The sequence below is a fragment of the Leopardus geoffroyi genome, chromosome B4, assembly GCF_018350155.1.
Source record: "Leopardus geoffroyi isolate Oge1 chromosome B4, O.geoffroyi_Oge1_pat1.0, whole genome shotgun sequence".
NCBI classification, from domain to species: domain Eukaryota; kingdom Metazoa; phylum Chordata; class Mammalia; order Carnivora; family Felidae; genus Leopardus; species Leopardus geoffroyi.
In genome coordinates, this window is record NC_059341.1 from 78,809,434 (window position 1) to 78,825,958 (window position 16,525).

General features: G+C 56.1%; 1 protein-coding gene and 2 long non-coding RNA genes across 3 annotated transcripts in view; 2 read left to right on the forward strand and 1 right to left on the reverse strand.

Annotated features, from left to right (window-relative positions):
- Window positions 1–1,799: 1,799 nt before the first annotated feature.
- The window catches only part of FIGNL2 (fidgetin like 2), a 32,646-nt gene continuing 17,920 nt past the window's right edge, over window positions 1,800–16,525 (reverse strand). The window contains exon 2 of the mRNA XM_045462937.1: window positions 1,800–6,373. Within this exon, the coding sequence (XP_045318893.1) occupies window positions 4,383–6,362 (1,980 nt within the window). The 5' untranslated portion in view covers window positions 6,363–6,373 and the 3' untranslated portion in view covers window positions 1,800–4,382. The remainder of the gene's footprint in view (window positions 6,374–16,525) is intronic.
- On the forward strand, window positions 5,498–12,081 carry LOC123590092. The gene is made up of 3 exons (XR_006708602.1): window positions 5,498–5,607; window positions 10,017–10,161; window positions 11,651–12,081. It is a non-coding gene; the product is annotated as an uncharacterized LOC123590092 (long non-coding RNA).
- On the forward strand, window positions 14,763–16,239 carry LOC123590093. The gene is made up of 2 exons (XR_006708603.1): window positions 14,763–14,949; window positions 16,008–16,239. It is a non-coding gene; the product is annotated as an uncharacterized LOC123590093 (long non-coding RNA).

The following is a 16,525-nucleotide window of genomic DNA, read 5'->3' on the forward strand; positions in this document are numbered from 1 at the left end:
TGGGAAGCCCTCTCTGACCCCAGCACACACCCTTTGCCCCTCTCCATTAGGAATCCCTCTTATTCTCTCCTGCAACACACCGCAGTTCTGCCTTTTTACTGTCTCCTCCATTTGGCTGTAAGGTCCTTTTGTTGTCCGTATAGCAACTAGCGCAGAGTAGGTGTTCAGGAAACATGTTTTCAATCAGTGTGTGTGTGAATTCATGACTTGCAAATCAGTCCCTGTCCAAACACCCACCCATGATCTTCATCTCAGATCCTGGGCTCTTCACAGGGCATGAAAGTTCCTCCTGCTAAGGTGGTACAGTCCCAAGGATCCGTCCAGCCTCATTTCTCCCCCGAACCCCCACTCCCCCCACTCCTGCCCTCACTTGATGCTCTTGTAACAAATCACACCCGTGGTGGGTTCCAGCCTCCAGTTTCGTTGGGCTGTACCCCCTCCAGGAAGTTTTTCTGACACACCACCACCACCGCAGGTTAGAATCTCTTCTGGGCATTGAGATAGCCTGCGCATCCTCCATTGGGACACTTATCTGGAAAATCATTAATTGAAGGACTTATCCAGCATTTGTTTAGTGTCTTCCACGTACGAAATACTGTACCAAACGTGAGAATATATGATTTTCATATGATCCCTCCCCAGCAGCTTTTTCCAGTTCTATTTTCAAATGATCCACTGTGGGGGCGCCTGGCTGGCTCAGTCAGTAGAGCGTGTGACTCTTGATCTCAGAGTCCTGAGTCCGAGCCCCACATTGGGTGTGGAGCCTACTTAAAAAAAAAAAATAATAATAATAATCAAATAATCCATTTTTTGAGCTTTTCTCACCCTGTATTGTGGGCTCTCCAGAACAGCAGCTGTGCTTAACCATTTCTGTATCCTCAGGGCTACACAGTGTCTGCACAGTGTCTAGGCCTCCAGGGACCAAGACGGGTTGGTCTCTGAGTCCTGGGGCAATGCCCTAGAGCCCCCCTTATCCAGGCACACAATTGTTTCTCTTACGGGGGAAACTGCTTTGCAGGCTCTCCCCTCGGGCTTGCTTTGCCTCCTGAAAGCCCAGGGTGGCCCTGAGCCCCTGTGCACATGTACTGTAATCCTTGCACTTTGGTGCATTTTCAATAATTTTGCTTAGAGCATTCAAGGACCTCAGGAAACTGTAGGTCCGCACCTCTAACAGGTTTCTACGTACAACTTTTTCAGCAAGGTCTTCCTTCCTTCCTAGTTTTCTCAGGCTCCGTTTATGATAAGCTGGCAAAGACAGAGTTTGGGAATTGACAGATGGTGGTGGACAAAGGGTCCCACGTGACCCTGAAGACTGGAACTAGGCCCTTTCCATAGCCTGCCCTCTGCACCCTTTCCCTCCCTCCAAGAACAAAGTCTGATCTTAGCTCAAGCCAATGAGGGCCGCTGTCCACATTCTGGGTGCACCTTCCTCTTCAAGCTGCCCCCTTTTCTCCAAGCGTTCATTTATTCATCCATTCACTCGTTCACCAAACGTGTGAGTCCTTCTTTCCCCTCATACCTTGGGGCTCTGCAGATAGGAGTCAGCCCCAATTCTGAGCCTCTGGGAGCTCATAACTACAGGAGGGCCTTCCCTATCCAGGGGCTTTTCACCTGGTAGCCTTAGCGCCCAATACTTGGTAGGCACTTGCTGTGCCAAAATGAGGAACGGGAGACCCACAGTAATGGTTTGCTGAAGGACTAGAAACGCCCACAGGACCACATGCCCGGCAGCCCTGGATGCCCAAGCATTCCCCAAGGGCTCCCCACATCCTGCTGCCCCCAAGAAATTCTCTGGAAGCCACATGTCATCGCTTTAATACTGTGTAATACTTTCTTTTAAAATACAGTCTCTTCTGAGGTAGACAGACCACAACTGCAGAGCATCATCAGACAGGAGATAAATACGTCCATGTACAACACGCAGCAAAATGAGGTAGAAATGGTTACAGCTGGAGGAGAGGAACCCAACCCCAGTCTGGGTAGAGGAAGAGGAGGACCAGCTTGCCGAGTCTGTCCTCCCCACATCCGTGCCCCTGGATTCTTTGGTATGCCCCCCCCCAACATTGCCAGAGCTGGACCTACCCTTCCCCCCACCTGCCCCAGTGTCCATGAGGTAGGTGCTAGTAGACTGGGGGCTGTCTCCTTGTGCAAAGCTCCCCAAGGCCAGTGGAGGAGGCAGTGGGGGCCCTGGGTCTCAGTGAGTTCCCCCCCCCACCCCCAGCTGCCTGCCTCTTGAAGGGAAGGCTGAGATCCCAACCCCACTCCCCGGGGCCCTCCACCCCCACCCCCATATACATACACACACCTGAGAGAAACTTCTCACGCCCTGCACCCTCCAAAGGGCCCTTTACAGCAGTGCAACCCACTGCTGCTGAGGCACCAAAGCCCTGCGGTCAGCCAGCTCCAAGGAGAGGAGGGCCAGAAAGACCAAGGATGAAAAGCGGGGGGGTGGGGGAGAAACAGAGCAGCTTTCCTGTTAGCAGCCCTAGGCCAGCACAGGCCCTCGGCACCTTGGCACCTGAAATGTCCCCTGTGGACACCCTTCCAGCAGAGAGTGGGCGATGGTACAGAGACTGGAGGAGCTGGAAGGGTGAGCAGAGAACAGGGAGGGAGACTGGGGTGGGAGAGAGAAGAGGTAGGGTGAGGGCTTGCCTCCTGCTTTGGACCAAAAGTCAGAGTGGTGAAATGGGCTCCCTGAGGGAGAGAAGCCCTATCAAGGGAAAGTTGCTGGGAAGGACAGGAATATTCTTCTCACAAGGAAGCCCCCGCACCCGCCCCCTCCCTGAGGCTGGCTTCTGGTGGAAAGTTTGGGTGGGACTCCCACCCTAGCATCAGGAAAACTCCTAGCATCAGGGAAAATCAGCTTGCCCATCCCCTTCACCCTCTGGAAGCCCCTGGGGCTCCCAACTGAGGACCCTAGGAGAACGGGACAGGCCCGCTTCCCCACAGAACCTTCTGTAATTGGTGCTACTTCCTCCTTGGAGCCTCCCAACATACAGGGAAGCTGAGTCTGTAGTCAGTTTTGTGCCCAGCCAGACTCGTGGCCACACGGTCTTCTCTCCCGAGGGAATCCTAAGTTATAGAAGATCTCTGCCTAGGGAAGGGCCAGGTGAGATGACCACTCTGGGGACTTTCTGCCTCGGACGCCTTCCCATTTGGGTCCTCTCTTTCTGGATCTGGGACAGGGAGGGGGCAAGGGCCTCCCTCTGGATAACCCTAAAGAAAAAAACACTAAGCTGGAGAGTGGGGCTCAGGGGGAGAGCAACAGGACCTACCTCCTCTCAAATCCCACAACCCACTCCCCCACACCCCTGCCTACAACCTTGGACCTGGGGAGGAAGCCCTAGAAATACATTCCGCTTCTGTCCCAGGAAGAGCAGGGGTGTCCGTGGGGCTCTGGGCCTTCCTCTCCCATTACCCACAAGTTTCACTTTCTGAGTCTTCTGGGAGAATCTGTTCCTCGGGAGGGGTGGGGGGGCAGGGAACACACAGGAGAGCAGCCAAAGTCTAACATTCTTTCTGAGGTCAGTTTCTTCCTGAGTTGTCAAAATAAAACGAAAAACAGCAAATTCTACACATCTTACAAAAATAAGAGGCCTAAAATATTAAACAAGCTACATTTCTGGGACTTCCCCCTCAAAAACAAACAAACAAACAAAAACCCTTCTTTGGGTGTTTTGTGTTGTTTTGTTTTGTTTTGTTTCTTTTGCTTGCCTTCCCCCACCCCCCAAGGCCCAAGGATACAACTGGGTGAGGGATAATGGGGTGGGAGGGAACTCCCCACACCCTCCTCCTCAGCCCCGGACTTCCAGATCTCCTGCAAAGGGACACTGCATTCTTTGAATGAGAAGGACCAAGGGAAAACAGGCTGGAGAGCAAGGGATGGAGACAGAAGCACAGAGGGTGATAGATGGAGAGATAGGGGAGGGAGGAGCAAAAGAGAAACGGGGCCAGCATATGAGGGACAGGTCAGTAGTGACAAAGCCACGGAGAGAAAAAACTACGCGAATGCAGAGAAAGGGGAGGAGGGGGGGCGCATTCAGAGCGCGAGGAGACAAAAGGATTGTGGAGAGGGCGCAGGAGTTCCTTAGGCCCCGGGTGCCAGCCCGTCCCGGGTCGGCCCGTCGGCTGGGCAGAGATGGCGAGCTTCCCGTCCACAATAAATAGGAAAAACCTGAGTACACAGCGCATATGGCATCTATCTGCCTAGCAGAAGCATTTTCCTTCCTACGAAAAAAAATCCACCGGCAGCCCCGCCCCTCCCCCAGCCCACATTCATCACTCCGGCACCCTCCCAGCCCGGTTTGGTTAAAGACATCCCCCTCCCGGACGGAAGGGCTGGGAGAAAGGGGCGGCTGCTCCCGCGACCTCCCGGCGCGCCGTCAGTGTCCGGAGCCGTACATTTTGTCCCATTCCACGTACGAGTCCAGGTCCTTGGGGGAGGCCCTAGGGCCCACCTTGGCGAGCGCTGCCTCCAAGTCCTTGTAGGAGAGGGGCCGCTGCAGCCCCGGGAGGCCCGCCCCGGCCGCCGCCTGCTGGCACAGCTGCCCCAGCTCGCCCCCGGAGAAGCCCTGGGTGCCCTGCACCAGGGCCGCGAGCTCCCGCTCGTTCAGCGCGCAGCCCTGCTGGGCCAGCGCCCGCTGCAGGATCTGCCCGCGGGCAGGACCGTCGGGCAGCGCCACGTAGAATCGGAGAGCGAAGCGCCTGCGGGTGGCCTCGTCCAGAGCCGCGGGCCGCGAGGTGGTGCCCACGACCAGCACGCCGTCCGCCCCCGCGCCGCAGCCGCCGTCCAGGCACGCCAGGAGCGGCGCCTGCAGCGCGCCTGCGGTGGCGGCGCCGTCGTCCCGAGCCGAGAGCAGCGCGTCCAGCTCGCTGATGAGGAGCACGGCGGGCGGGCGGCAGCGCGCAGCCGCGAAGGCGGCCTGGAGGAGGTGCGCGCCCTCGGCGGCGCCGGGCGCGGTCAGCGTCGCTCCGCGCAGGCGCAGCAGCGTGGCGCCCAGCTGCGTGGCCAGGCAGCGGCTCAACAGCGCTTTGCCCGCGCCCCGCGGTCCGAAGAGCAGCACGGTCCGCGGCGGGCGCGGGCTGCCAGGGTAGGCGGGCGGCCTGAGCAGCGGCCACACCAGCTCCTCCTCCAGCGCCGCCTTGAGCGCGCCTTGGCCTGCCACATCTGCCCACTGCACCGGGGGCCCGCAGTCCACCATCTTGCTCGTCACCAGCTCCAGGGCCCCCGGGTCCACGCCTTTGGGGGGTTCTCCCGACGGCACTCCGAAGACCCCGCGGGGAGCCGGCGCCGGAGCGCGCTCCGGGAACTTTTCAAAGGGCTCGAGTTGCGGGCCGTAGACGGGAGAGCCCAAGACCTTGAGGGGGATGCCGCCACCGTACTTGACAGACGCCTCCTCCGCGGCGCCCGGCGGCTTCGGCCGGAACCCGTTGCCCCGACAGTCGCCGTTGTCCGTTGCGGGATAGGAGGCGCCGTCGGCCGCCGGGGCCTTGGCCGGCTCGTAGACGTACTTGCGGTAGCGGCCCTCCGCGCCCTCGTCGGCCGCCTTGCGCTTCAGCGACACGCCGCCCTCGGCGCCGGGAGCGGCCGCCTGGAAGCTGTAGGAGGTGGGCGCCGGCCGGGGCGGAGCGGGCGCGGGCAGGGGCGTGGGCGCCGCCAGGCCGGAGGCCAGGTAGGGGGCCGGGGGCGGGGCCGGGGGCGGTGGGAGAGCCCCGTATCCGGGCTGAGCGGCGTAGCCCCCCGCGGGGTAGTTGTACAGAGGCCCCGACGGGCCGTAACCCGGCGGAGGCGGGGGCTGCAGTAGCGCGGCGGGGGGCGGCGGGGGCAGCGCGGCGCCCGTCTGCGCGCAGTAGCCGGGGGCCAGGTACCCCCCGCCGTAGCCCGCCGCATACTCGGGCGCCGCCGACGGGCCCCCGCACGCATTGCCGGCGTAGAGGGGTTCAGCCAGGTTCCCGGCTAAAACCGGCGAGCCCCCGAGGCCCCCGGAGCCGCCCCCACTGGCCGACTTCGTTCCCGGGAGGCCCTCGTGGAGTGAGGCCAAGGGGTAGGGTGGCTCGGGCCCTGGCCAGGGCTCGGGGTCCCCCTTGGCGCCATTGAGGAAGGCGGCGTCGCCATAGCCGCCCAGCGCGGGGCGCTCGTAGGGCGAGTCCAGGACCCCAGAGTACTTCTCCGCGTAGCGCTTGAGGAGGTTGGAGGCCGTGAGGGCAGAGATGTCGTCGTGTGCCCAAGCATAGTGGCAGCGCTGGCGACCCCCAGGGGGCAGCTCCAACTTGTGGGCCGGCGACGGGGTAGTGGAGGAGACGTCCAGGTGCTGCTCTGGCCACTGGTTGAGGGGCTGGGCGTGTTCCGGTGTCCAGTGCATCTTCGACAGAGCTGCGGGCGAGAGGGAGAGAAGCGCCTAGAGAGGTTCCGCAGAGCCTCAGAGGACCCACCACCCGCCAGCCACAGGCCAGGCGGCTTGGATGGCAGCTTGGAATGGGCTGCTCTCCACCACCCACCGTTGCACCCTCCCCGGCCACTCTTCTCCAGGCACCAGCTACACAGTACTTGCCTTGCCCGGCACGTTCCAGGATTAAAGTTCTCTGAAAATACTTTACTCAGAGAGATCTGGAAATGATATGTTTGACCCTAACTTCACCTTAAAGGCAATATGATGATGATTTTGTCCCAGTCACGGGAGCGCTGCCCTCTAGAACACCTGGTCCTTACTTCCAGCCCTAATGGAGTCAATGGTCAGTCGATAGGTGAGACACCCCACCCCTGGGAATAGTCAAATCCAGGTGGGGCTCAAGTAATACATGTTTGCTACACCCCCACCAGGCGCTAGGCATTACAGAAACACTAGGTTTGTATAAAGATGAGTGGCCCAGCAGTTGGGTACTCTGTGCACCTCAGCCCTCCCCGAGGTTCCAGGGCCCTCTTTGGGCCGGAAGTCAGAGATTGCAGCGTCTGTAGGCAGTGCCTCATGGTCCTTAGGAAACCCTAGTGGCTGACCCAGAAGCGTTCACTTCCTTTCCGCTTAGTTTCAGTCTCTGCTTGATGAAGTCAGAGCACCTGGGTTCCAGACCCATCCCTGCACACGCTCGCCGTGTGCCCAGGCAGGCACTGCCATCTGCCTCATTCCCAAAATGTGTTTCACCACAATGCAGAAGCGTTATTTAGAATAGACAAATCACATTCCAGAGAAGAGGGGGGACAGTTAGTACACGTCATGGAAACTGCGCCACAGATTTATTTCTGAGCTTCCCAGCAACCGAAAACACGTTGCAAAACAAAGAGCACCAACCATACTCAAAAGAAGCAAAAACGTTGCTGGCATACAAATCTTGGAACATTTTTTCATGGACCTCAGGAAGCAGACCTGCGAGATGTAATAAATAGTGTCCTCTTAGCCATGCCATAAACCTGGCAGAAATGTCCCCCCACAAGTTTCTTACCCTAGTCCTGAGCACCAGTCACGGCATGAGCCAAACACTGGTTGGTAAAGGATTCAGGGCCGGGGGAACAACTCTTCCCAGGCACATGTCTCCAATGGGCTGGCCTGATCTGAGGATTAAATTTCAAAGGTGAAATGGGCCCATGGCATGCCAGAGACCATTTTGATAATGATTATTTCTCAAACCTAAGCTTTTGATAAGACATGTTAAATTTACAGGTTCAGTATTCTGTCTTCAAATTTTTATTGAGCGAATACTAAGTGCTGTGCCAGGCAAAGGGGCAGAATGAAAGGTTTAGACAAGTAGACCACATCCTTTATGAGGTGGGAAAACAGAGGTGTATGCCAGGGGCTCTGGGGCTCAGGGAAATGTGCCACGCCTGGCTAACAAGACCTCAGCAGGGAGGAGGTGTCTTTACTGGACCTTGAAGGGTGAGGGACCAAGTTGGCCAGGCAGGCCAGAAGGTTCCAGCACAATGCATTCAGAAAGCCAGGGCTCTGTTAGCTTACTCGCCCTATTCCCTTCCTCAAGACACTCTACTGCCACCTTCCGGAAAGTTGTCATAATCTACAAAGCTACTGTGTCCATGGGGTGAATCATGCCCCTTGAGAAAGGCTTGTGTTCAATGTGCAACTTGCATAACTCTATACACTGCAAGCCTGGAGGGGGTACAAGGAAAGTTGGGTCACCAGAGCCTTGTAAGTGGGTGTGGGGGGGGGGGGGGAGTGGTAGAAAAGGCTGCAGATCGTCAGGTGGCTCTGGGGTTCTCTTCAGTTGCCCTTTCTCGCAGCTGCTTGTTGGCAGCACGACCTCTGTTGATGTCACCACCTCCTACGGCTAGGACCTGCTGTCAGCAGGACACTGTTTGAAAGTAAAACTGTATTCTCATTCCCATACTCATTCCCACCGCCCTAAGGGAGGCATGAGCCGTAGGTACTAAAGCTAAAAAGGGAAGTAGACCTCTTTGAGGTGGAGAGGAGAGCCCGGCCACCAGTGGCAAGAGGTTCAGAGCAGAGTCGGCAGAACTGAGTATGAGGTCCCTGGAGGGCAGATACGCATCTCTCCAGCCCCTGCTGAGAGGGGTCTCTGGAGAACAGAGGCATTGCCTAGTGTCAGAGGGGGTAATGTCCTGGGACATCAGAAATCACAAGTGGTTCTGGTTTGCAGGGTTATACGAGGATGGAAGCTCAAGGTTCTACCAATGCAAATACTATGTTGTGACATGGACCCCAAACCTGTTTGTTTTTCTATTCTCTGTTATCTGTGCTTTGTCTTCTTAATATGGAAAAGGAGACTTGACCTTGATCACACTTACCCCCACCCCCCCACCCCAGCATGCTGGGGAAAAAGCAGGGCCCCTCTCAGAAGGACAGAGACACAGCAAGGAAAGCTCTGGATCTGGACTTACGAAAAACTTCCTTTGCCCCTTCCCAAACCCTCTGCTCCCCGCCTCTCCTGTCACAATGGTGTCCTCCCTGCCCCTCTCATTCAGCTCCTGCCCTGGCCTGCAGCAATCTCCACTCAAGGCCTTACCCTCAAGAACAGCATACTCAGGCCCTGGTCATCACCGAACCTCTCCATCTCAGCAATTGTGGACTCAGGGAACCCACCTCCAGCTCTCCAAACCTGTCCTCCCAGCCTCACACCTACTATCCTATTCTGGGCTTCGCCCCTTTTAGGCAGCTCCTAGTCCCTCTCTAGAGGGAACCTTTCCCTGGCAGCTCATGCCACCTACCTGGTCTCTCCCCTCCATCCCCTCAGATACTGGCCCTTCCATTCCAGGTAATTCTCTTCTCAATTTTAGCCAAGGGCACAGCTCCCTCACCTCTGGCCTTCCGTTTCCACCTTTATCTACATCTACATCCACTTTGCGGTCCGGTAGGGACCTTGCCACCATCAATGAACTACTCCACCCCTTGGCTCCCTCCCCACAGCAAGCTTAATTCTTTCCCACCTTCAAAAAGACCTCCTGGACCCCAAGTCCCCCACTAGCTACCAGCCCATCCCTCTGTCCCTTCTCTTTCACCATACGGCCTCTACTAGAGGTCCTTTAGACCACTCATTGGGGAGCAGAGGACCGAGTCAGCAGGTTCTGCTGAACTTAGTCACATAGACTGCATCTGGAGACTTCCTCTCACCTCTTCCAAGGGAAAGAACAAAGGTCTGGCCACAGCCAAACCGCCCAAGGAGTAAGCTCAATCAACCAACCCAAGGAAAATGAGAGGACAGAAATTTGCAGGGGAGGGAAGGAGGTGGCATTGCCTGACCTGAACATAGGCTGAGAGTGCTGGTCTATGTGAGCCTGAGGACATACCCGCATGCACACACGTACCGCTGGGAACACCCACAGATGCACATAGCCACAGGCCCACGTGTATAGACACATACACAGTCTCAAGCTTTAGGGACAGTATCAGTTGGGTGCCTCCTGACACACCCATGCCCACAACAGCCTTGACTTCCGCCCCTTCCTGACTCAGAAGGGTGGGGTGGGGGAGGATAGGGGGGAGACTATGCTGTCTCCTTGCCCGCCCCCCCCCGCCCACCCCAGGCCAGTTACAGCCCTCCTCTTCTCACAGTGACCCTGGGCCTGCCTGTGGCCCAGCCCACAAGCTCCTGCCATTCAGCCTCCTGCACCTGGAGTGGTCTTTCAGGTTCATAGGCCACACTCCAATGCTGTGCATCAGCTGAGCTGGAAGTAAGGAAAGGCCCTGGGGACTTAGGGTATGTGTGCGCTCTGACTCCATGAGACCTGGGTTTGAATCCACGCTCAGACACTATGTGACCCTGAGCAGATTACCTGACCTCACTGAACCTCTCCATCTGTTAAAATTCATAACATACTCTTTGAAGAGTGGCTACAAGATTTAAAAAGGTAATGTATAGGGGCGCCTGGGTGGCTCAGTCAGTTTGGTGTCCGGCTCTTGGTTTTGGCTCAGGTCAGGACCTCCTGGTTCACAGGTCAAGGCCTGAATCGGGCTTCACGCTCACAGTGCAGAGCCTGCTTGGGATTCTGTCTCTCTCTCTGCCCCTCCCCAGCTCATGTGCTCGCTCGCTCTCTCTCACTCTCTCAAAATAAATAAACATTTTTTTAAAAAGTAATGTATCAGGGCGACTGGGTGGCTCAGTTGGTTGAGCATCCGACTTCGGCTCAGGTCATGATCTCACGCTCCGTGAGTTCGAGCCCCGCTTCAGGCTCTGTGCTGACAGCTCAGAGCCTGGAGCCCGCTTCAGATTGTGTGTCTCCCCCTCCTCTGCCCCTCCCCTGCTCATGCTCTCTCTCTGTCTCAAAAATAAAAAAGTAAAAATTTAAAAAATGAATAATAAGTGAAATAAATAAATGAAAAATAAATAGATAAGTAAAGTATATAAAATATATATGTCCTATGTAGGATACAAAATTGTGTCATAAATGGTACAGTTAAGAACCCAAGCAGTGGCCTAACCTTGCTGAGTGACTCTGAATAACTCCCCTGGGGGTTGGAGGAACTTGGCAAATGTTCTGTGATGGAAATTCCTTCCAGCTTTGATATGACAGATTAGTCCTCGTGCCATCATCGGCACCAGAGCACTCCAGCACTAGGCTCGGAGAGCCAGCCCCTTTTCTGTGGCTTCCGTGCATTGTCTTATGTAGCCCCCACAATGGCCCTATGAGACTACTACTATTGTCATTGTCCCCACTTCACAGATGAGGAGACTGAGGTGCAGGGAGATTAATACATCCCAAGGTCACACAGCTGTTACATAGCGGAGCGGGATTCAGACCCCAGCAGTCTGACCATGGAGCCCAGGCCCTTACTCTTGGCTGCACTGCCTCCCTGGTCTAGCCCTTGGTTCTCCCAGCCAGAGAAGAACCTGACCCTGTGATGGCCTTTATCATGCTCATCTTGTTCCTGTGGAAGCACGTTTCTGTGTTTGCCTGGGAATGTGGCTGTGCCTCACGTGCTTTGCATTTATCCTTCAAATCCAGCTGGAAGCACCTGCCTGCTGGGGGGTCCCAAGGCTCCTGTGCTCCCCAAGCAGGAGAGGATTCATGTCCTCACCGCAAAACAGCCCGGGAGGTGTGGTCCTAGGGGCCACACCCCTAGGCTGGGCGGACAGGTCTTTCTTTGGGTCTGTGACCTCCCCCGGGACTGGCTAGGACCCTAGTGAAAAAGAACTCCCTGTGGCTGCACTGTTTGAGAAGTAAGGTCACGAAGCTCTATCTCTGCAGACCCCTGAAGACGCCGGGGCCCTCTTCCACGCAGGAGGGTGGAACACCATTGGACTCCACCCAGAGAGTGCGGCCTTCAAAGTCACAGGTGACTGATAGCAATGGCAAGAATTACTGGATGGAAGGGTAAGTAAAGAATCCCTTAAACTCCTCCCCCTTGGTTTTAGGAAGTCTTCCAGGATGGATGAGAGACTGGGCCTTCACAAATGGCCAAACCAGTGCACCAGTCTCAGTCCCTATGGGCCGTTGCCCAGGACACTGGTGCATTAGGCCTGACACAGGCTGCGATAGTGAGTGTGATTTATAATAAGAAACGTATATTTGGTCTGTGTCCACTGTTCTGGCTCACAGTTCCAAAACCCCTTGCGATGTCCTAAGTGTAAGAGCGATGGTAGCACCTTTCCTTATGGAATGGTCTTGTCCTCAGTCGCTGGAATTGCTTCAGAGCCATGAAGGCAAAGTGGGTGGGGTATTCAAAGCCCCAAGGTAACCTAAGGATGGAGGCCGGTTGCCCGAAGAACAAGCCTTGGTTAGGGGGTTATAACTTTGGATCACGCCCCACATCTCCCCACCCAAGGGCGAGGGGCTAGAGGGGGAGCTCAGTCCCCAACAGCCAATGATTTATTCAATCGTGGCTATGTGAGGAAGCCTCCACAAGACCCCAAAAGGATGGGGTTTGGATCCCTTCAGGGCGGTGAACACATGGACGTGCTGGAAGGGCCTGGAAGCCCCACGCCCCTTCCCACACCTTGCCGCTTGCCTCTCTTCCATCCGGCCGTTCCTGAGTCACACCCTGTGATAATAAACCGGTGGCCCAGTGAGTAAACTGGTTTCTCGCGTTCTTTCAGCCCCTCTAGCAAACTAATCGGACCCAAGGAGGGAGGGGGCCATGGGATTTAGAGCCACAGGTCAGAAGCACAGGTGACAGTCTGGACTGTCGACTGGCATCTGAAGTGGGGCAGTCTCGTGGGACTGAGCCCTGACCCGATAGGATCTGATGCTATCTCCAGGTAGATGTTGAGTGCAGTTTGTAGGACGTCCAGCTGGTGTGACGGAACTGGTTGCCATGTGGAAACCCCTATGTGGGTGTCGGAAGTGGAGCATGTGGCAACGTAGGGTGCGAATAAAGGAGAGATATGCAGGGAGGGCTTGTTTTCCCTCACACAGGCCTGTAGACCCTCCTCTTCCACCCCTACCCTGGCATCCCAGGCCCGCGGACACCCTCCACGGTTGCTGTGACCGAGGGCAAGACACCTAGCCTCTTTAAGCCTCCTTTTCTTCAGGCGTCAAAGGACAGTTGATTGAGGCAGCGGACAGCAAACTTTTCTCCCACTAGGAACCCTTCCAAGCCAATTTTATACAAGATGCCATGGAAGGGGACCCCAACCACGCAGTGCCAGCAGCCCCCTCCCGACTCCCTGAGGAGGCTCCTGACACCCCTCTGGATCTTACAGAAATTCTCTGATTCCAAATGCCCATGGACAGGGCTGGGGGCAGGACAGGGGAGGAGGGGCAGCTGTGTGGCTGCTCCAGACCTGAGTGGAGCAGGCACAAGGCCGTCCTCCTGGGCAAGCTCCTCGGGCTCCATTATCTCAGCCTGGGACAAAGAGGCTGGAGTGGAGAATCCCATTGTTGGGCCGCCTATGGAAATCTCATTAATCTATTCACCACGGCTCCCACAGGCCTTTTGTCCCAGGCTTTTTGTCTCCTGCTCACAACTGGTGCCCCGGGGGTCTCTGTCCGCCTGGCAGAACTCGAACTGGGCTGTCCCCTCCCTCCCCCCAACTACTGGGCCCTGCCCCTGCCCGTTCGTGCCAACCCCAGTTACTGCAACAGGAAAGGAGAGGCAGGGGCGACGAGGGGAGCCGAGGACTGGTCACCTGCCACAGCCTTGCACCTGCCACTCAGGAACCTCTGCCCCAAGTCCAGGCCAGAGAGCAGCCCCTAACACAGCCGGACAGCCAGAACCCTGCCTGGGGAGCCCCCCTGGGTCCCGGCACAGGGCCTAGCTTGGGCAGGGCTCAATATGTGTTTAGGGGATGAGCCAAAGGAGGCCAGAGAGGTGGCTGCCAGACTTCATGTCGCTAGGGCTGCAGCCTGTTGTCCACAGATCTGCAGTCTCACGGAGCCAGCAGACACTCTCGTGACACCAGAGGGCCAAACTGGCTGTTAGAGATGCAAAATTGGGGCAAACTGTGACCCACCCTCAGGGACTCTATCCTCTAACAGGAGAGAGAAGGTAAAAGCGGCCATGGCCAAAAGAAAGAAAGGGAGGGAGGGAAGAAGGGAGGAAGAGAGAAAAGAAAAGAATGGATTCTGGTGGTTCATAGACAGTTGAGGCTATCTTTGGTGGGCCGGGGGATCACGGCAGCACTTAAATGTTTTATTTGTTTTTGATAGAGCACGAGCAGTGGAGGGGCAGAGAGGGGGACAGAGGATCCAAAGCCAGCTCTGCACTGACAGCAACGAGCCCAATGCAGGGCTCAAACCCACGAACCGTGAGGTCGTGACCTGAGCCCAAGTTGGATGCTCAGCCAACTGAGCCATCCAGGCACCCCTCAGGGCAGCACTTAAAATGCGTGTGTGAGGATGGAAGGCTTGGGGTCTGTGCATGGACTTGAGGCCAGTGAGAAGAGGAAACGCTGACAACATGGGTTCAGCCATCACTGCCCACAAGGCCCCACCTAAGTAGATAGTATTTATAGATGACACTGAGTCCCGGGGAGGAGATGTAGCCTGCCAAGGTCCGAAGGGGCCTCCTCCCTCTGGTTGGTGTTTTCCCACCTCTACAGACTGTGCTCAGGCAAGGATGTAAATTGGAGATCAAGGATCGGCTCTTGAGATCTGAACTCTCCCTCCCTGTCCCCAAGCTCAATCTTGCGCTGGAGAATGGTAAAGAACTTGTAGCTGGTGAGGGCAAGGGGAGGTCCACGGAAAGATGAGGACTGGAGCACTTGCCATGAGCTCGAGGAGTGGGAATGGTCTGGACAGGTATGTTACTGTCAGGATGATTCCCTTTGTGGCTCAGGGCAAGTTCCTGTCCTCCCCGTTTACTGTTGGTGAACATCACAGGCCTCTCTGAAGCCAGATTTTCTCTCCACGCACAGGACCTAAAGAAATCTAGAAAAAATCAGCACTGCTCATTCAGGCCTCCAGACTGTTGCCCACACAGTTGTACCTGTCAGAAATGCCCTCCCTCTGCCAACCAACCCTCTCCCATCCTCAGGGCCATGGCGGGGCCTCCACTTCCATACATCTTCCCTGGCCACTCCAGTCCTAGGGACGCTTTGCCTTCTTGGGTAAGCTGGACAAAGCCCCTCTTGAAGCCCCTCTGGGCAGCAAGAACAGAGGACGGTCCTGCTCCTGTGCACTGATTCCATCCCCTGTCAATGCTCTAGGCCACTGCCCCCTTCATCCTTTCCCCACTAGAGGATCCTCTCATCCTGCCTACAAACATACTGTTATTTCTCCCATTTTAAGGCGGGGGGGGAAGAAAGCTCAAAATAATCTCTTGACCCCCCCCCCCCCAGCTACATCCCATTGCTCTCTGCTTCCTTTTTTACCAAAACAGTTTAAGAGTTGTCCGCACAACTATTTCTGGTTCCTCCCTTTGGGTTCTCTCTTGAATGCCCTCCCTCCAGGCTTTCACACCCAGCACTGCAGCCACCTGCGTGCAGGCCACGTTGTTAAATTGGTGATCAGTCCAGGGGTGCCTGGGTGGCTCAGCCGGTTAACATCCGACTTCGGCTCAGATCATGATCTCACGGTTGGTGAGTTCGAGCCCTGTGTCAGGCTCCGTGCTGACAGCTCAGAGCCTGAAACTTGCTTTGGATTCTGTGTCCCCCTCTCACTCTGCCCCTCCCCCACTCATTCTCTCTCTCTCTCTCTCTCTCTCTCTCTCTCTCTCTCTCTCTCCTCTCTCTGTCTCAAAAATAAACTTTAAGAAAAGAATTTAAAAATAAATAAATTGGTGATCAGTCCTCACCTCAGCAACAGGAGCCTCAGCAGATCATCCCTCCTTCCGGAAAATTCTTTACTGGGCTGCCCACCCCCTCTCCTCTTCAGCCTATTTCATTGCCCTCCTTTCTGTCCTCCAAGCCTTCTTTACACATTAACTCCTTGGAGACCCCATTCAGTTCCGTGGCCTTGACCAGTGTCGGTACATTGAGGATTCCTAAACATGATGCTTCCACCTAGATTTCTCCCCTGCACTCCCCACTGGCACATTCAACCTTCTTCCTGACACTTAATTGGCATAATAGCATGTCTAGAAATCAGACCTCTCACTTCCTCACCGCTCCCTAGCTCCCCAGCCCCGCCCTGGTCGATCTACCCTTCCCTGTCTTCCCTGTCTCAGGAAATGGCAGCTTCATCCTTACCAGTTGCTCAGGCCAGAAAACCTGGGACCATCTATAACTTCTCTCCCTCACGCCTCAGACCAGCCCATCAGATTGGCCCTTGCTTCAAAATCTATCCAGAATGCAACCATCTCTCACCCAGATGCCTGCAGCAGGCTCCTATCCCACCTCCCATTTCTAGCCTTGTCTCTCCATTCTCTGCATTCTCAGAATAAAAGCCCATGTCCCTGGGCCCTGGCTGGCGCAGTCTGTAGAGCATGCGACTCTTGATCTTGGGGTTGATCTCAGGGTTGTGAGTTTGAGCCCCCACATTGGGGGTAGAATTTACCCCCCCCCAAAAAAAATAAGCCAGCGTCTTCACAGGGCCCCATCACGTCCCCTTAGCTCTCCCTCTCCTGCCATTCTCCCCCGGCTCCTCCACTCCGGCCACACTGGCCTCCCCACACAGGCCTGCTCCCACCTGTACTCGCTCATACCCTCAGGTCTCTGTACGGTTGTCACTTCATCACACGATGGC